At 41.5% G+C, this 21,588-nt stretch overlaps 1 protein-coding gene across 1 annotated transcript in view; it reads right to left on the bottom strand.

Annotated features, from left to right (window-relative positions):
- The window catches only part of Peli2 (pellino E3 ubiquitin protein ligase family member 2), a 164,916-nt gene extending 143,942 nt beyond the window's left edge, over positions 1-20,974 (bottom strand). Inside the window, exon 1 of the mRNA XM_078049952.1 lies at positions 20,543-20,974. Within this exon, the coding sequence (XP_077906078.1) occupies positions 20,543-20,619 (77 nt within the window). The 5' untranslated portion in view covers positions 20,620-20,974. The remainder of the gene's footprint in view (positions 1-20,542) is intronic.
- Between the last annotated feature and the right edge of the window lie 614 nt (positions 20,975-21,588).

The following is a 21,588-nucleotide window of genomic DNA, read 5'->3' as shown; positions in this document are numbered from 1 at the left end:
CAGAATTTCTAAAGTCTGAACTTGACAAATTCAAATTGAGCAAATTCCTTATTATGTAACACCACTGTTCAGCAGCTGCCACCCTAGTGTTTTGCTAAGATAGGCATTATAGAAAATTAATGATAATTTCCAGTTTTTGAAAGACAAAAAGAACCATAGTGACATCTGTACTTATATTTAATTAAAAGCTGCCAGAAAATTCTGAATCCAGGAAATGCTTAAATCCTAAAAAAAAAAAAAAAAAAAAAAAAAAAATGCCTTTTCTAATCCCACAATAAGGCCATAACTCCAAATGTATTGTGCTCCGTGTCAAAAATCTATGTAAAAATATACTATGTTTTGAGACTGCAATTTTTACTAACTACATCTGCAATTTTCAAAGAATATTCCTGAAGTTACTTTTACCTCCTCATGAAAAATGACTACCTTACACAAATACAGCCAGTTCTTGGAGAAAGCAGTTTTCTGAGCACTGTAATGCTCTGGTGAGCACATAACAGAGGAGGGAGTCAGTGTGAGATGGCGCAGGAGGAGGTCAGCATGAGGCAGGGCACATGGCCTGGCCGATTCTCATCTCTGACCGCTGAGAGCTCATGAAGCAGCCTCCTCCAGTGGATGCCTCCAGCAAAGCAGCCCCCAAGTCCGCCCAGAAAAACACCTCCTAGGGCCCAGGTAACTCTACAGGTAAAGTGACATCCAGCAAGGAAGGAAGCCCAAGAAGGTGTGTTTGTTGTCCCATTTCAAGAGGAAATATTCAGAACTAATATTCAGAATCAAATAACTTTTCTGTGAGAATGACCCAAGCATTAATATAAGTGTTTCTGTGTTAGCCTCTCATTGTTGTGACAAAAATATGTGACATAAACAACTTAAAGGAGGAAACATTCATTTTGGCTCACAATTTCAGAGGTTTCAGTCCATGGCTGGCTGACTCCAAGGCAGAAACAAGGAAGGGCGTGGCAGAAGAAAGCTGCTCAGCTCATAGGGCAGAAGCAAAAGGGCCAGGGATAAGGTGTAGTTCCCAAGGGCATGTCCCCCAGTGACCAACTTCCTCCAACTACGTCCCACCTGTCTACAGTTCACACCATCAGTAGTCCATCCAAACTGCTAATCTATCAAATCAATTAATCCCTCCTGTTGAGGTTAAAGCCCTCTCATCCAATCATTTCCTAAATGCTCCACCTTTGCACAGTACAGCTTTGGAGACTAGAAATCAACCTTCTACACATGAGACTGTGGAACACTAGCTCCAAACCATACAGTTTCTGAACTCCTTTGCAAAGATCATCTATTTTTTACTCACTACAGCACATCAGCAACTTAAACAAACTCAGAACAGTTTAATATCTTCAATTCAAACCAACAGCCTTAAATTGGATCACAATCTTGCTTTTTAAAAAATGGATGACAAAGTCAGAACCCCACACATGAATGTTGAATGATCATTTATCATGTACTAACTGTACTGCTAAATATCCCAAAGTGGGAGAAGGCATGCACAAACCCACCTTTCCTAAACTGTTCCTCTGTATACACACAAGCCTTACCTGCAGAAGAATCAAACCTAAGACTCTCTCAGGTCAGCAACATTCTGGAGGTAACAAGGAACCAGAGCCAGGACACCCTACAAGGGACCTAGAAGAGTCCTAGCAATGAAACAGGATCCAATGACCTGCTAAGCTCTAGGTAGTTTGGGCTTGCCTTTTCTTACTCCGCTTCTTAATCCAGACACAGAGTAATTATATGTCACAAGATCCAAAAAGCTCTTTCTCCTCTGTTGCTTATATCAGTGACAAAGAAAGCAATTTCTCAAATTTCATGGGAGAAAATCCTCTTACTATGCACATTCAATGGTATCTCCCTTCTAAGGAAACAAATTACATGGGATTCTTATGTTAATATAAGATATAAAACACTTTCTGAAAGGTATTATAAACTTATTTTCTACTCTTTCTTGTAAACTTGATATTGTCACCTCCTATGGTGTAAGTAAATGAAAATAAGTCTCTACTGGGAAGGTAAAAAAAAAAAAAAAAAATCACTGTTTTGCTAAATGCCCAAACAAACCTTTCATGTGGGACCAAACGCAGTCAGGCAAAATACTTCCACCTCTATTCAGAAAGCAAAGAAGTGTGAAGGGGTTTTTCAAAAGGGGAGCTGGAAAACAAATTCTGCATTGTAAAGTTTTCTCCATGTAAGACTCCCTAGACGTTGCAAAAGGCAAACCAACAAGGTCTACCAGAAAGAAGTGATGTCAGTCAGCATGCACATCTACAATGCGGAGAAGAGAAAGAGGAAGAAGAGGAGGGAAAAAGAAGGAAGAGAGAAAGAAAAGAAAGATCCGTATTTTACTTCAGAGTGAGACCCTGGCAGGAATCCCATATAAATCTGTGCTTCATACATCAGTTGAAACCCCTGGCACTCAATAAATTACACTAATAAATTAACATCAGAGGAGCTAATAATTACCAAGGTCAGCAGGCCAAAGTAGTCAGTTATTATTTTTCTTCTTATTTAAACAAAAGGCATCCCTCTGACTGAACAATTCTAGAGAATGGTAGATCACATATGAAATCTACAGCTTTGCTTTCTGGTCCCAGTTCTTACTTGAAACCTTGATTTAATTTCATTTTCAAAAGCTCAACACATTCCAAGAAACTGCCAGTTCAAAAGGTTAAAAATACAATCTAGAAGTTAACAATGATGCTTCTAAATTGTATGCTCCACAAAAGGACTAAACAAACATGTTTATTTTGTTGCCACACTATCTAAGGGCATGATCAAGGACACTGTGGACTCAACACTCTACAACACCCCCTCAGAGACAGTGAAAAACTCAACTGTGGAGAACATGAGTGAACCAATGACACCCTTGGGTGACAGAAATGCCCTCCACACATTCTGCCCTTACAGAGATCAAATTTATAATAAACATTTAACTTTTACTTTTTAACTTTATTTGTAGAATGAAATGTTTGAAAGGGACCTTAAGAGGATTCTCTTGAGTTCCAGTTTTCTGTTTTTTAAATTTACAAAGTTATTCAAAGATCCCTAATGTGCAGAAAGGTCAATGAGACAAGCCCCATGTACCAAAGAAAGTCTCAAGTAGACTCCAAATGTTGTATCTGAAAAAGAGAAGCACCAATTTAAAAAATAATAATAATCCTCTACAGAAATTTCTGCTAAATCATCAGTTAATGTGAACCTCAGTAGTCCACAAGCAGGTCATTCCTGTAGCATTTTCTAACTACCTGGATGTCTTTACTATGAAACACTGAGCTATTAACTGTTCAGTTTTCAATAGTGAGCAATATATTCAGCATATTATACTCTTGCCTTGTTTTTTTTTTATTCCAGTTATTTTTAGTCCAGGAAAATAAGTGTTTCAGATTTTGAAATATATTCTATCAGAAAAATAAAGGCTGTTTTCAATTTAATAATAGTCATCATATGTAGCTAATACATTTAAAACAAAAAGCCAAAAAATGTCAGCTCTTAGAGAAATCTAACTTTAGAGAGATCATCAGCAATAAATTGACTCATTGGCCACCAATATTCCACCAAGTCTCTGGGCAACCACCCCTGAGCATTATTTCTCAGTTTGAGAAAATATCTGCAATTTCTGGGTCATTTTTTATTGAGCATGTGCCCATAATATCCCAGAAAGAAAATCTACAAGGCAAAAATAATCAGCCAGATCCACACTGTAAGACAGTCTCTTATAATCCAATCAAACCAAATGAACAAATTCATTAAGCCACTTTACAAAACCACAGTTCACAAATCATTTGGACTGCAGTTTTCTCCCAAAGATCTGTACACACACTGAGCAGCAGACCATCTCCCTTCTTCTTGCTGGCACGTCATGAGGCAGTGCACGTGTTCAGAGAGGCTGGTTTGTGTCTGTGTCTGTTTTATACTTAGAATACAGCTTCAGGCTGCCGACACCACTAGGAACGAAGACCTTAATTCACAATAATTTATGCTATTATGCTGCTCTCCAATGTATATGTAATTTTTTTAAAAAAATTACATTCTCTTTTTATTTCTTATAAATCCCATGAATAATCTAAATTTTAGACATTTCTTTGTATATTGTGTTGCTTATAAGAACTGGAGTGGGAGTGGAGAAAGGAGATGAATATTCATTTGAGAATTCTACAAAGTGGAGGATGGGTAGGAGACTGCACTGGGGAGAAGGGGGACAAAAAAAGGAAAATCAGAAGGAAAGATGCCTTATATTTCCCTGCTACACATAATCCTATCTAGCAAAAACAAATAGTTTAATGACCAGATATCTGGTTCCTCATGATAATGAGGGTTTTTTCTTTTTTGTATATGTTCTTATGGATTCGTTTTTTTAAAAATTTAAGACAGGGAATTAAGGAAAGGTTGTCTGATAAAAACATTTTCTTAGAGTCAAAGAATAAAATCACAAAATTTTTAAGTTTTATATAATAATTTCACATTTTAAAATGTTAAGATGTTTTTTAAAAGAAAGGGAAAAAAAGGGAGAAACATAAACTCAAGTTGGCTTTCAGAGTACCCCAGCTGTCTTGCTGCAAATATATAACAAGTGGCACTCAACACAGTATTATGGGGGAGAGGGGGTCAACCAAAGCAAGTGTGTCTGTAAGGATAAAAAAAAAAGGAATACCTGGAAACTGGATGAACAGCAAACATCACATATGCCCTACAAGCATAGAGTTCTCTAAGAATCAAAGGAGAGAAGTTGAAATGTAGATGATGCAGAGTGAAAGCACACACAAATAAACCCAGCCAGCACACAGACCCAAAAGCGGCTGTGATAAATATCAAGAAAAAATAATGGAAAAAAATATTTATCTGTGACTTTTGAGTGAAAAGATAAGAAACCACAGCAACTAACTATTTTTTCAGAGCAACAAATTTTGAATAAAAATAAAGATTTATCACTGTCAAAATGTGACTGGGTTTGTTGATTTTTTCTGGAGAGATTTTTAATACTACACAGTAAGGAAGCCCATTTTAAGTCAAAAGCTTAAATTATTGTCAGCTTCCAATCATATCCTGTATTCACCCGCTTTTAACCCTTGTCTTTCTTAAACGTTTAAAGAAAGGGGCTGGGACTATAGCATAGTGGCAGATCACTTGTCTAGCATGTGAGAGGCACTAGGTTCAATCCTTGGCACTACATAAAAATAAACACAAAATAGGGCCATTCTGTCCATCTATAACTACAAAAGTTTCAAAAAAAATTAAAGGGAAAAATTTTAAAGTCATTACCACCTCATTTCAGGGTCAGCCAATCATAAATGAACACCCATTATGTTTGTGTGCTGAAAAAAATTGATAATCTAGCTTACCTTGGAAGACACAAACAGAATACTTTAGGAAGTTTATTAAACAAATACAAATAAACCAAATACCTATTTTAGAATAATGAATTCTTTTAAAATGGAGCAGGAAGCAAAGGAAAGGGGAAAACACCATCCCAGTAGAATGATCCTCCTTCAGGAGAACATCTTTTCATCCTTCTCTCCATCCATCCAATGCTAGGTACTACACCAAGTGCTGAGAAGGAGAGCCACTGAGCAAGCCCCAGGCCCTGCCCTGAAGGAGCCCAATAAGGAGGAGACATTTCCAGGGCACAGAATGACACTACAAATCCCTGGTTCTGGATGGAGGAAAACAGAGGAGAACCAGGGCAGCTTGCTGGAGGTGACACCTGAATTGCATAACCAGGTGAGCAAAATGCGGAAGAAAGAACTGAACTGCAGGCAGGCAGAGGAAACTATATGTGCAAAAAGCACAGAAGATGCAGAAAAGAGAAGGAAGAAAGTTATACAGACACAACACAGAGGTCCAGGGGAAAGCTCCAAGGACAAGAAATAAGTTATTCTGGACAACACATGGATCGAATTTACTGTCTCAAAAGTGTCCTTTCCTCTCAGCACCTAGGAGACATTTTCAGGAGCCATGCCCTTCACATACAGGGTACTCTACTTGGGGACCTCAAGCAAGACAGAGACCAGTCTGTTTCTCCTCCTTCCATACATTGTTAGAACAGATAGAGACCTTTAAAATCACAGAGCAAATCCTGATGCCCCTCCAAAAGAGCAGAATTTGTGTTAAATAACCAATTAACACATACCTGCTTTGATCAAGAAAAATATATTTGGCTATTTAATTTTTTTTTTTAGTAATCATATTCTCCTAAAAATGAAGGTCAATTAGCTAATACTTTAAAAATAAGCACATACACCATGTATAACATGAAGTATGTAAAAATATTGACATATATGGATCATAAATGGAGGTAAGTGTGAGAAAACAAAGAAAAGAATATTAGCAACATGGGTGATTTTTTCTTCCCTCTTCCAAAATTTTTTTAATATTCTTTATATATGCTTTCAGCATACAGCTTTTTAAATTAATACCATATTACCTGAATGCAAATGTTCTACCTTTAAAAAAAAATTCATTTACAAATTTTCAGTGAAGGAACGCTATATAATTAGTGTTAAGAATTAATGTTAACATCTAAAAGTTATAAGAATTCATGATATATAACTGAAACTAGTTTAACCTAGAAGAAACTGGGATAAAAAATTTTTACAAACCCAATGGAAGAGGGTGTGATTTGTGTAATTATCATGATGCTGTTCAAATGGATAAAAATACCCAATTAGATCAGAGAAAGATTCACTTAGATTGAGTTAAAGGGCTACAGAAAGCTCTTCTCCCAAGGGAGCTGAGCTCTATTGTCCGAATTGGATGTGAGTGGAGGTAACAGGAAAAACAGGGGCAGGCATCCTCTGACCCTTTCCTGGGCCTCAGGCAAGAAAAGAAAGGGAAATGTAAACTGGCAGAGCCATCAAAAGGGGAGGTGGGGCTCCACAGGGCTGTCAGCCTATACTGCAACCCACTTCATCCTGGTCCAGTGGGGACTACACCAGCATTTCTAGTTAAAATCACAACTGTTATACTTAATGCCAGACCTGAAGAATTATACCTTTCTGGTCATTATCAAAAGTTATTACTGCAAAAGGGAGAGAGGGTGGGGAGGGTACATGGGAGCAAGAAAGATGGCAGAATGAGATGGACATCATTACCCTAGGTATAGGTATGACTGCATGTGTGGTATCATTCTGTATCGTGTAACAACCACTGAAATAAAAAGTTGTGTTGCAATTGTGTATGATTAATCAAAATGCACTCTGCTGTTATATATACCTAATTAAAATAAATAAATAAATTTTCAAAAGTTATCACTGATAACGACATGGCCTCAGAATGCAGTGTGTCCAGTCTTAGAAAGCCCTTTTACAAGCTTAAGATGTATCTCCAGTTTTGAGAAGCAGAATATGCATGAACTTTAGAATTTGAGATCCAGACTCAAATTCCTGAACTTCAAAATCCATTAGTCATGTGCATCCTCACACTAATCTCTCAAGGTCTCAGCCTCCCTGCCTCCATCACCTCCTCCAGGACTGCAATGGAGCACCTAGCCTGTGGCAGCCACACAGGCTTTTAGTATGCCTCTCAAGCCATGACTGCCCCAGGAGGTTCTTTATGTCTGCCTCCTAGCTGCAAACTGTACATGAGCCAGAAAACCCAGTGAGGGAAGGGCCCTCCACTCAGTCCTCCTCACCAAAAGAGAAGCAACTCTCCAGGGCACTTGCACAATGGAGGAGCAGCTTTACAAATAACACAATACAGAACCTGCATGCTCTGCTCTCCCAAACAGGATTTCCAACTAATAAATCCAAAACATGAGCTCTGACGGTCATGGAGGTGGCATATAAATTATTAAAGTGATGAAGATTTGTGTCTTCTTTTTCATCTGAGGGGGAAAAGTGACTTGCATTGTCTTTTAATATTTAAAACAGTAGTACATGAGCAGACAACTATTATGAGACAATAATTCAATTGAAGGGCATTCTGGTGTGTGTAAACCACTCAAGTTTCACCCTGTGTAGTTTATTACATTATCAGAATCTGCTGATTGAATTACTTCCCTGCAGTGCTTCAGGTCTCTGCTTTTTCCCCATATAACATCTAATATTGATTATCAAGATGCTGTATTTGTCCTCTGGTATTTCACCATCTGATATCTTAGGATGCCTGTTTGCTAAGAATGTTTTTCAGAAACCCTGGGTCATATGCAGCTCCCAACATATGTCACTGAAAAGATTTCACTGCCATCACAGGAAGGTTAAAACTGTAAAACAGAAAGCTATGCCAGTTTTCAGAAGGGTCTACATCAACTGAGTTTCATGAAAGCCTTGAAGTTTTCATCTGGTCATAGTTAACACTCAGTGTAAGCAAATAAAAGACAGTTTTCCTGGACTGTTGTTGGCCTGTACTTTTCAGATTAGCTGAATGAGTGCCATTACTGGAACAACTTGTACAAAGTACTGTGAGCAAGGAGACAGGAGACAGAAGCTGTGAAGTTCTTTCCCCTTAATCAATACTAACAGGAAGATCAAGAAACAGAAAGAGAAAACTCCACATGTAGTAGCATTAGTCTCCAGGCAGATCCCAGGCTTTACTGGAGAGGGAAAACCCTCACAGCTCTTTCTCCAAGCTATGGGTCAAATTGAAATTCCTAAGTTATCACCACCAACAAAGACAAAGGCAAGACTTCAAGGGCTGTGCCATACTGTGCAATCACAGAGCTGTTCTGTTGGGGAAGAATAACTCAATAAATCACCTTGGAAACTAGGGGAATAAACTTTGAATTCATCTACATGACCAAGGCAGGTCCTCCTTGAAGTATTAATTCAATTGTAATAACATTCAGAAAAATAAGAAGGCAGATATTATGAGGATTAGTTTTTATTTCCTGGAAATCATACATTTAATAATGTTTAAACATACAATACAAAAACACAATCAAAAAAGCAAACTTTTTTCCCAAAAAGTTAATCTCGGCTGTGAATATAAGAAAAAAAAACTTTTTTGTAACCTTGCCAGTAACTTCATTAAAGGTGGGAAGCTTTGTGTCATGTGTTTAATGAGAATACCCAGGATGCAAGTATTTGGCTAAAAAAAAGGTAAGTAAAATAGTGCAAAACTGTTCCTGAACCCATACAGTAAAGGCAGGATCTAAGAACCACTGTGTTGGAGTCAGAAAGGCCTAAGTTCAAATCAGAGCTTAGTCATTTGTCAGTCCAGGGATCTGGACAGGTTTCTCAGGCACCATGACTCAATTTCCTCACTTAAAGTGATAAGTGATGGCATCCATTTCCCTTATAGTACAGAGAAGTCAACACTCTGCACAGGACCTGGCTGAGAGAAAGCTCTCAAGGAAGGACAGATGCCATCATCATGACCTGTGTGAGCCAGCCCTCTAGGCACCTCCAAAAGGAAGCAGAATCAGGCCACTAAGGAGCAACTCTAACTGGAATTCCCTCATTTCAGTAGGAAAATAAATTAAAAAGCTCAGATCCTAATACTTCCTCTCTAATGACGATTTTAAACTCAGGAAGCTTCACTTCAATTCAAAAGGAGTGGCACACCACAAGATAAGGCAGAGGTTGAGCAGAGTACACGGCCAGGGCAAGCAAATTGCAAAAACGAGAAATCTTCTCCGTTATATCATCAGAGGACTGGTCTGGGGGTGAGACAGCAGGCCCACATGTCCCACACTACTGCTATAACAGCTCAGCAATAGAGAGCCAAGGCAGTGGAGACCTGCAACAGAGGAAAGAACCTGCCCTAGACCAAAATGCTGGTCTGCACAAAGAGCACAAGAATTTGCTGACACCCTGATCCTACTCCAACCTAACTTTCCAACTTCATCTCCTTCCCAATTTCAACCTCCAGCAAAATTCCTCATGTTCCAAAAGCCCTTTGCCTTCATAACTACTGTTTTATAAAAATCCAGGTCACCCTTCAAAATTCTGCTCAAAGCCTGCTGCCCTGGGAAATCCTTTCCAATCTCCCAGCAATATACATGCCTCCCACCTTCACCTGGTAGAAGGAATCAGCTTCAGAGTCACACAGACTACCTTTCAACTGGGCTCTGCCACCCACAAGTGGAATGAACTTGGACAAGTCACTAAGCTTGAGCCTCACTGCCCACATAACAAAAAACAGTTCCTGGAACAACAACATAAAACACCTAACACAGGGGCTGGGGATGTGGCTCAAGCGGTAGCGCGCTCGCCTAGCATGCGTGCGGCCCGGGTTCGATCCTCAGCAGCACCACATACCAACAAAGATGTTGTGTCCGCCAAGAACTAAGAAAAAATAAATAAATGTTAAAATTCTCTCTCTCTCTCTCTCTCTCTCTCTCTCTCTGTCCCCCTCTCTCTCACTCTCTCTTTAAAAAAAAAAAAAAAAAAAAACACCTAACACAACCTGGCACACCGTGCTCCCAGAATAGCGGCTCCCTCCAACCATCCTTCCTCTGTTCCAGCCACAATTTATTGCTCCACATTTCCTCATATAACATGTGAGTTCTGGCACCCCTGGTCCCCTAATCATCATTATGAAGCAGCAACAGCATCACCTAGCACAAACCAAGTGGCTCATGTTTGGTGAACATGTTTAGACTGCTCAATTTCTGGATGTATAGTAGATTCCATTTTTAATTAGACATACCCATTCACAACAGACAAGATTTTATATATAGTCCCAAAAGTCTTACCATAGTTGTTTTAAAATCTAAAAGATTATAAAAGCTTCAAACTTTCAAAATATGTGATTTGGAAGTTTAATTTATCATTTTTTAAATTTTTTTATTTTTATTTTTTTAGTTGTATATGGACTTGGTGCCTTTATTTGTTTTCATGTGGTGCCAAGACGGAACTCAGTGCCTCACATTTGTGAGGCAAGTGCCCTACCACTGAGTTACAATTCCATCCCTGGAAGTTTAACACATAGTTGATCGATTTTAAAGGCAAAGTCTGGATTTTGCATTTCTCACTCTCTGATTAAAAATGAAAAATTCCCCCATTGGAAAGGTTTAGAAGTTATATTTCTCTCATCAGCTAACTACAAGAGGAGTCCCTTTTCTTTCTATGGTGACACGTCCAGTTTGGAAGGAGGTGGTGGCTCCCATGCCTGCAGGTCCTTCCACCCATGGTGCTGTGCAGATGGCTGGCAGCAGCATTGCTAGGACACCTGGCCTCTTCTGTGAACAGAGTATACTGGCCCACCCAAAACTGGGAGCACCAGAGCAACCTTCTGCCTTTGCTTATTTCTTAACTGACACAAAACTGTTCTCCATTTCAAGCATGAGACGTGTGAAGTACTTCAGGAGCTATCCTACATTCTTACTGCCTGCAGTCACAGACAGGTACAACCAATATAAATGAGCTTTTCATCCTGTCATTTAACCACCTGACTGCAGTATTAAAACATTCTTTGGTCTACTTGGCACCCTATACCTGCAGAATGCTGATATAGATTACTTTCCCTACTCAAATCTCTGCTAGTTCTATTATTTCATGTCAGGTGACCTTTAATAGCCTGAAAATCTGTGTCATGCACTTAGCTGTCCTGGGTGAAAGCTGCTTATGTGGGAGTCTCCCAGAATCATGGTTCTCAGCTCAGCTGGGCTATTCAACTGCTCAGTGAATTGTGGGAGACTGTACTGATTATGGAGGGGGAATGCACGGAAACCTGCAGGTGACTTGCATGTGATAAAATCACTCCACAAATGCTTATGACAGCCAAGACTTTCAAACCACACAGTACATGTTTGGAATAACTCATCCAAAAGGCTAAAAATGTGCATATTAAAGTAATTAATAATCTGAAAGAAGCAAAAAAATTCAATAAGAAATGAGTGAATTTATTTCATGTTAGAATTGTCAAATCTGACCACAGAACCATTTGCATACATAGTATTCTGGTGTTTTGTCTACTACAATATAACAAATCTCCTGTAAACAAGTGTTTTAAAACAACTGCTGCTTATCTGCTCATGATACTTTCATTTGGGTAGAGGGTGGTGGAAAGAGCTCATCTTTGTTCTGTATGATATGGGTTCGAAGTTTGATGGACCAAAGGACCCATGATGGTTTCAATCACAGGTCTGCTGCCTCAGCTGAGATGGCTGGAATGGCTGTGGGATGGAAGAACTTCTCCTTCCCTTTTATAATCTCTCATCTGCCAGAGCAACTACCTTCAGCAAGATAGTCAGACTTTTGTGATAAATCAGCTGCCCACTAACAGAACATTTTGGTCTGAACTATAACCCCTTAAAATTCTTATGAAGTATTAACTCTCAGAAAACCAAAGTTAAAATGAGGTAACATGGAAAGGTCCTAATCAAGTATGACTAGTGTTATAAGAGGCACTAGATACGCGTGCACAGTGAAAAGGCCATGTAAGGACACAGTGAGAAAGTGGTCGTCTGTGAGCCAAGGGCAGAGGTCTCAGGTGCCTGCTGACACCTTAATCTTGAAATGCTCCCTCCAGAACTGTGAGAAAATTAGTTTCTGTTGTTGAAGCCCCCAGCAAGTGGTATTTTATTATGGATATGGAAGGCAAAGACAGGCTATAACATCCCTTAAGGCAACACCCAGAAGCCACACAACATCACTTGTGCCAAGTGGCGGGATCAATGCAATTGCAGAACCAGACCTGTTTCAAAGAGAGGATTCTTCTGATGGGAGGTCTGGAACGTATACACAGGGATAGGAGGAACTCTCACTGGCTGGGAAAAACATGAGATGAAGTAAAAAACCTGAATTGCCTATATGATCTCCAACCATCTACAACACCAAATAGAAAAATTGGGTAATCTCCACCTTAGTAACTCAGGCTTTATTACAATTCTTTCACAGATGGCTTGAAGGGTCAAACAACTGAATGCTTACCAAGTGAAAATAGTCTGAATGTGTGAAAAACTATCTTGAGAAGTATAAGGATCTAGTCTGCATAATTTTCTGGGATCTGGGGTGAAAGCATATATTCCTTTGTGTCTATGGTCCTTGTGCAGAAATGACCTTTACTCAAAGTAATCAATCAAGTGCCTCAGGAAAATTTAATTGCACACCTATCACAAGTTCTCATTACAATGAGAGGGTTCTACAAATGAGGAGCAGGAAGCAGGAGAAGCAGGTACAAATGAAGAGGGAGGAAGAGCTGCCCAGGCTCCTCAGAAGCACTTGGCAATAGTAAACCCGCGTTTCCTAACAATAGTCTAAAAAATAAACATACAACCGCCTGCTGTGGTTGGATTCTGTTAAACTGGTACTAATTAGAATGGAAGTACAAAGCTTGAAATAATGATTTCTTATCCTAAAAACAGATTCTGCATGAGCAGAAAATCAGGGAATAAGCAGAGTTAAGTGTTTGAGAGTGAGAAGCATTATGTGGATGGCTGCAAAGAAAACCTCAATAGAGACTTAAACCCACTGCTGAAAATACCCCTGATGCATATTTATTAGGTTTGTCATCTAAGAGTCTTGTATGCCACAGTATCTCCAGCCATCATTAACAGGCATTAATGGCCACAGCCTTTCAGTGCCACCGTGGCACTGCAATGCAGTTCACAGCAGCTGGTGGAATTAGAACAGATGGCCCACTTCCCTTCAAGGCAGAACTTTCTGCAGGTGACAAAATGACTGTTAGGTAACTCATGAAAAGAAAAACAAACAGAAGTTGAAATTGGAATAGATGATGTCAGTAAAGTAGCTTAGTATCTTGGGGAATCTTTAACATGAGCCCTATAGGCTGGCAGGATTGTTCATAGAACCGCAACTGTACTACAGAAGCAGTGTTCCTTCCAAATTAAGAAACATCTATTAAACCCTTGTGTCACCTGTGTCAAGCAGGGTGCCTGGGCGTGTCCCTAAAAATCCATTTCCTCAAGACATATGAATGCTCACTGTGTGCCAGAAAGGTGTGCTCACAATCCACAGAGGGTGGAGTCAGGCAGGCATCCCTGACCCCAAGGGCAAACTCCAAGGGAAGACAGTTTCAATGAACTCTGGTGGAATGTAACTATCACTCTGGGCTGGTGGCAGGTGGCACTATGCACTGAACCATGTCTATGTGGAGGAACACTAAGTATCTGTCCTTAGATCTGTTTGTTCTTCTATATTCCCTTTGTAAACTGCTTATGCATTTTGCTTCTTAACTAATGGAATATTCAGTATCTTTTGGCTGTAAGAGCAGAACCCCCTCTAAGTGGCTGAATCAAAAAAAAAAAAATGTAAATGAACACTGAAAAAGACAGAGACTCCCAAAAGACACAGGATTATTTCCTTGGGAAAGCTTTTCCTGATTATTCTATTTAAAAGCACCGCAACCTTATCACTACCACTTTACCCTGCTAGTCCCCTCAGCCCTTCCCATCAGCTTTCCTTCTCCCTATCTTGCTGTATTTTCTTCACAGCACTCTCTGAAATTCCACTTTCTATCTACCTGCTGGCTTGCCATCTCTCCCAATAAAGGTGAGATAAATTAAGGCAGGCAGGGAAGGTGCCTGTAACCCAGCATCAGGATCAGAGAACAGGACTGATACCCAGACAGCACTTTCTGGTAAACCACACAAAACATGGGACAAGAGAGGCAACTCAGTCTCAAGAGGGATAGGCAGTAGGACCTGGAAGCCAGATAGCCGCCTCTGGCTCACACTCCATTCTTTGCCTTGGTAGGCTCCAGCCCCAGTTCCTCCCTCCATCTCCACTGTGTCCTCTTGGTTGAAGGCTTTGCCTGCACCCCTCACTTCTGAAAACCTTATGATAGTCTCCCACACCCTTAGAATGAAGTTCAAAACCCTTCCAATAGTTTATAAGCCCCTCCTCACCTACCTCCATCTCATCTTTCCCATTATTTTATTCAACAACTCTTTTCTAACATTCAGGGCTCCTCCCTGCTTTTTAAAGGAGCTACACACAGCAGCTTGCCCATAGGTCTTAGCATACTCTTTCTAGAGCTCTCTTGCCCATGAAACTGCATGTGGGCCACCCCCTTTGCATTCAGGCAGAAGTTATGTGAGCCTACTGACATACCAGGATCACAGCCTTTCGCTCTCCCCAACTAGGCTGTAAATTCCACAGTAGCTGTAACCATGCCTGTCTGTGTATCCCTTAGTGCCAAACCTGACAAACATTTATATATACTGAATATTTGGGTAATACATACACATTATACATCAGCAGTTGCTCACTTAAGGGTTATGACAAGAACATCTAGCAATTCACCAGAGCAGTGAATCCATCTGCCTTGTCCCAGCTGTATTCCCCGAACCTAGAAGACACCCAGTGAATATATGTTGAATGAATAAATTTCTGGCTTGCCTACTGTGACTCCACCCCTTCTCTCCCACTTGAGAAAACATCAGAATGCATACAGGTAAAAATGCCATTACTAAAACATCCCTGAATCATTTAAAAGATCCATACTTTATTACATATCATAAATTACTGGCTACATACCTCAAGACTGATCATGAGGTGGCTGAGACGTGGTTGAGAACAGCTGGTTTAGACAATGCTAAGAAATATGAAGCAGTTTCTGCTTATTATTTTATTTTCCAGAAGATGGTGACAATAAGCTCAGTAAGAACTAATAACTGAATCATTCAAACCTTCACTTTTCTTTTTGTAAAGTAGATTACTGCACACTCCAGGAGAAACCTTTAATTAACTCAAAGATGTTAGAAATTCCTTCTCACAGTTATTTTTCTCCCATACCAATGAGGTCCACCAGTTGCTGTTGTCTCCATTCAAAAGCCAACTACAGCCTCACATGCTCTTTTCAGGGAGGCCACACTGCCACCCCTGCACAGCAGTCACAGAACCATGGCTCCAGGTCCAAAACATCAGTATCCCCCCAATATAGCAATTACTATGTTTTATTCTGTTATGGTCTTCTGTGTCTGCATTTTATCTATCAGGTAAAATGTCTGGTCAAGTTGTTAGACTTGAATCAAGCTGCTTTTATTTGTTTATAAAAAGCATCCCCAAATGATCACATGATGAAATATGACCCAAAGTGAAAAGTCCTAATAAAAATTCCAGCCTTGTTGTGTTAAAGAAACAAATAAATCTGAGAAAGTCAGACCAGAAGCTACAAAGTCACACAGAGAGCAACATATTCCAAACAAGGCTAAAGTTAGTAAAGAAAAATATAGCAACCTAAAGTCAGTAACATCATAACCCTTAATAGCCTACAGAATGAGACACTATGTCCACACAAACAGATCTGAACTCTTCAGATCACCCCAATGCTAAGTGACAACAAAGATTTCGTTTTATTGAAAAAAAAAAACAGTTCAAAGGCTTTTAAGTCTATAAAAGATACTAGTGTTTGAAGTCTATGTGCCCAAATTAGAGTGGAGGATCAGAAAATAAGAAGTGTCAGGATACATTTTAAGGTTCCTTATTATCACCAAAGGGAGGCAGAATCAAGGTGAAGTCCCTACGGAACAACAGAAACAAATATAAAAATTGGGGACCACCTTTTAAAAAGAAAGACACATAACTTCTTCAAGCAATAGTCCTTTTTGTTTTATTTAACAGGCAACTGCACTATCCAAAGGAAACAAGGAAGGTAGCTCCCCTCTTTAGTAGTGCTTAATATGTCCATTAAGATACTTAACTTCATTTTTTCAGTAATATTTATAAACTTCATTTGTAAAGGATCTTAAGCTCTTTTTGTGCCAAGGATCTCTTTGGTAGTCTGATGAAGCCTATTCAACTCTGCTCAGACAAATGGGTTTTTTCAATGTATAAAATAGAATACCAAAGAAATCAGTTATACTGAGTTATCCAAGTAGTTTTAAATTGTAAAAAATCATACATGTACTTCTATGTTGAGGCATTAAATGACAAGTCTAGCAGTAGACCTTTTTGTCTCATATGCTGATAATAAAGCAAACTGCTACATACATCTGAATACAATGTCTGAATTAATGAATACAGTGAAAATAAAGATGTGTTTTTCTCCTATTCACATGTGTAGATTCCCTGAATTCCATCTGTGGACCCTCAGTTAGGAACCCTTGGTTGAGAAACATTTTGTGAAGCATCTAATGAAAATATATTACAAAATGTATTATCCATTCAACTGTGAGGTGAGGGGAACCAAGCATTATTTTTCCAAAAACCATGATGGGCCATTAGTCAGCAAGAGAGCTGCATGCTTCAAATTGAATCCAAAAAGGGTACTTTGAGGGGCTGACAGCACTGGGAAACAGTATATACAGTGACCCAGCTCACTGTAAGAAGTAGGAACTAAAAAAAAATCTCCTTCTTTCTAAATCCCCAGTTTGTGAATAATAAGAGGGCTGAATATATACCAACACCTCTTAGGCCCGTTCCAGTCCTAAATTCTACCATTAGATTATCTCCTCCTTATGCTAGAATTTCAATCTATTTAGCTTGACTTCAAACCATCTTTGCCTTTCTTAAATTTGAGACAGCAAGTTTTACCCAATTTGAATGTTCTCATGCATAACCTACCACCAAGAAATCAAGTATATGTGTAATGTTACTTTTTTAAGCCTGTTTCTACTTCATAAAAAACAAACACAGCATTAGCCTTTCTGCTACAGATGCAGGATGTGTGCCTATTTGAATTCTAGTACCATCACTTTAATACATAAAATCAACAAATATCAAGCAACTTGGACAATGTAACTTAACTATACATTTTCTACATTTGAGCCAATGACAAAATTCCAGAGTACAGACCAAGGGTTTTTGATGAAAACCTAACCCAATCATATTTTGTTATTGCTAAAAAAACAGGGAGGAAGTAAGTCAAAATCACAAAGCCACTTGACAAGAATGCAGGACTTGAATCAGGTTCCCTAACTGTGAATGTGTGCTTTCCCACCCCACTCAACTGCCTCTCAAATCCTAAGCCACTTCCCAAACCTTAAAATGTTAGTCAAGTTTAAAATTAAGAGCAAGAAAGAACCAATGAGTAGACATTTTCCTGCACATTCAATTAATTAGTGGGCACAACAAAAAAAAAGTGTGGCTGTGATACATTAACTGGTTGGAAATATGAAAAAATTTAAATTTCACTAATCTGACAAAAAGTTAGAACCCCAATAAAATCCTAACTACATAGGATTGATTAATATTGTAACACATGAAAAGATGCAGAATATTGTATAAAGATACAGATATCTATCAACCTTTCAGCCTGACCTCTAGAATTTCCTGGTAAGATTTTACTATGAAATTCAGAAGACAGCATAGAGGGACAGTAACAACAATTTTTAGAAAATGCAAACAAAAAACAATATACTGTATAAGCAAAGAATTCCATCAATATAAAACACCAAGCATTTTTTAACCTCAAAAATAACAAGAAAATCTAATAGACCATATATATATATAATCTCCTAGAAGATCAAACATGCAATGGTGATAGTGATTGTTCTTTGAATGTTATTGTTGTTTTAAAAGGGAAGACACTGTCTCAAGTCCTGAGATTAGGATATAATTCAATAAGGGCCTCTTTAAAATACCCACTTATTCACTATTTTACCTGTTCTGTAAAGTTTAATATTGCTAGAGTCAGAAACCTACTCTCAAAAACAGTCAATTCAAGTTATATAAAAACCAACTAGCATCTTTTACTCACACTTTACTTTCTCAGAAAGACTTTCCCTGACTTAGCTTAAGAAAGCAAAACCCAGCACTCTTTAATCAATTTTCTGTTGAGAATTTGGCAACACCTGAAGTTGTCATTTATTAATTTATTCACTTTTTTTTTCCCCCGTTTATGCCTGTCACTCCACACTAAACTGAAAGTTCCTGGTTCACTGCTGGATCCTCAATGCCTAAACAGAGCTGGCACAAATAGGTGCACAAATAACTTCTGCCTGTCTGACCCCAACTGTCAGGTAAGCAGCAGCAATGTCAGACTTAATGTCTCCCGGAAAGCATTAGTAAAAGGCAGTTCATATGCAACTGCAATGGATTTACATAGCCTACTTTGGAATAAGCCTATGACACCAGGACAATCCAGAATATAAATCCTTTTGCTGGCTTTGGAATGCCCTTCACTTCCAACTATGAACACAAAATCTCCTCCAGGCCCACTCACTGCTGTTCTGAAACATCTCAACAATGATTGCCTCAAAAGGAAATAATGAAATAAAGTTCTGGCATAAGTTAATCTACCATGTCAAGTTCACAGTGTTAAACATACTTTGAAGCCAGCCACACAAACAAATCCAAACTTCACAAAATTAGGTTGGGTTGAAGTTACATAAGACAGACCAAACTGTGGCTTTTTCTCTGTCACTCCTCCTTCTGTCTAGAAAACCCTGATATCTGTCTTTTTAAGTGCAATTACTATGCAGGTGTGAAAAACGCTTAGCTGCAGACAGTTTCAAGACAAGTAATGGGATTTCCAGCACTATCCCATTTACTACTCTAGCAACAAAGTAAGGAAGAGTAGGCAGCTGTGTCTGGGAGTTTCTCTTTAAAATTATCTTTAATGTTGGCATTTACTTCAAGTTATCAAGTCACGTTTCTCCAAGTCCCAAGTCTTTCCATAGCTAGGACTCCTCACATGTGTGCTAAACCCACCTATCAGCACTCACGGTGCACTGAATACAAGTCTTTCAACAGAGGAAGACAAAAGCGCGGGTTCCCAGGAGCGGCACATCCAAAGGGAAAAATAATCCTTTCTCCTCCAACACTAAAGCCAAGCTGCTCCTTCTCCCGAGTTTCCTACACTTTTCTCCTCCCCCTTCCACTCCCCTTTCACTGCCCACTTTATCCTGCTTTAATCCCTCGAAGCCTCTCTCCCGGTTTATTAAGGGTAAACAATAGAAATGTCACAAGGAAAATCAGGAAGATGAAGTCTCTAATTGCTGCCGTTTAACGATTGTAGATAGTTACTATCTTCAAAATGTGGTTTTCACCGGTGGAGAGGGAGCAGAGGCGGCTGGCTCGCTCCCTGCCGCTGCCCAGCCGCCAGGAGGGCATCCACGAGGCCGAGGCCCCGGGCCGAGGGCTGGAGGAGTGCGGTCCCGCGCCCGGTGTCCAGGCCCCTCATGGCAGCGTCCCTGCTCGTCCCCTCCCTGCTCTGAGAAGCCAGGGCTAGCCTGCCAGCCTGGGTCACAGACAGTTCACCGCCCGCGGCGGTCACCATAACAATATGCAAAACGTAGCCCCACTGTCCGCGGCGGCGCGAGCCCACAGCCCGCACTCGGGGTTCCGAAGACGGGTGCTCGGGGCCAACGGTCCTCGGGAGACTAAGAACCCCCAGGGGCCACGGCGGCTGGCTCCCCAGCTTCGGGAAGCGACCCCACGAGGTGCCCGAGCTCCTGCTCACCCTCCCCGGCCCCCGAGAGGGCAGCCACAGCGCGAGAAGTCAAGCCCCGGCCCCCGCGGAACCGCCGAGGACTGGGTCCCGGAGCGCCACGCAGTGCCCCGCGGGGTCGCCCTAGTCGCTTCCGCGCGCGCCGCACATCCTGGTGCCCGCCGCAGCGTCCCGCGCGCGCGGACCGGAGCATCCCGGCCTCCGGCGAGCCGCTCCCGCCGCCTCAGCGGTCCCCAGAGAGCGCCCGAGCCACCCCGCGGCCCCACTCGGGGACGCTCGCCGCCCGCCCTCTGCCCGGACTCACCCCAGTACCACCAGCTCCCCGTATTTCACCGGCTCCTTATTGGGGGCGCTGGGCTCCTCCTGGCCCGGGGAAAACATGGAGCCCCGCTCGGCCGCCGCCGCCGCCGCCTCCGCCGCGATCCCCGCCGAGTCCGCGCCGCCGCTACAATCCCATCCCGAGAAGGGGGTGAGCGCGCCGGGGAAGGGCACCGCGGCGAAGGGGGCGCGGGGCGGCCAGTCCCGCGGCTGCTCCGTCGTGGCTGCGCGTTTGCCCGCCTGGCTCCCCGGAGCTCCGCGCGCCGCGGCCGCCCCGAGCCAGACCCGGCAACAAATGGGACCGGGCAGCAGGGGGACCTGCCCGCGCCGAGCGCCTAGCGTCGCCGCCACTGCAGCCGCCGCCGCCGCCGAAGCCCCGCGGGAGGGAGGGAGCAAGCGCGAGAGGCGGGGTGGGCGGGGGCCAGAGCGCGGAGCCGCCCCGCCGGCGCGGGCAGGTGGGGGGCCCCGCCCTCGCGAGCGCCACCGCCCCCCGCCCTCCGACCCCGCCCCCAGCGCGTGGGGCCGCCTGCGCCCCCTCCCCGCCCCCACGGGCGGCCAGGGACTGGCCCCGTGTTATGTAAACATAGAGTAAAAGGGAAGGGGAGTTCTTAAAGGAGCAGCTCTGTTTTTCTCCTTACTTCCTTCTCTAAAGTTAGAGAGCGGGTCCTCAGCCCTCGCCACCGGGGACTTCAGCGGCTGAGGGCTGCGCCGAAGATGCGGGAACCGTGTAGTCACGATTCCCAAGCCTAGCGGACGTTTTCCCAGGATTAGAAGGAAATAAAGAACTTCCTTGCTGTGTCAGAGCACTGGCTTTCTGCGTGTCACTGCGACCCGGCTTACTTCTGGAAGTGTCGCACACACGCACCTCCTTTCCAAAGAAGTTTTTTTTTTTTTTCAATCCATTTTCTATGCACTTTCCTACGATTCCCTAAGGAATTTAGGAGGAAATTACCTAGGTGGATTTTTTTTGGGGGGGGGATGACTATAAATATTCCTTTTTATTATGGTTTAGTCAATGCACTGTTTGCTTTT

The sequence above is a fragment of the Ictidomys tridecemlineatus genome, chromosome 5 (genome assembly GCF_052094955.1).
Source record: "Ictidomys tridecemlineatus isolate mIctTri1 chromosome 5, mIctTri1.hap1, whole genome shotgun sequence".
NCBI lineage: Eukaryota > Metazoa > Chordata > Mammalia > Rodentia > Sciuridae > Ictidomys > Ictidomys tridecemlineatus.
The sequence above is the reverse complement of the archived record's forward strand: the minus strand, read 5'-3'. Positions and strand labels throughout refer to the sequence as shown.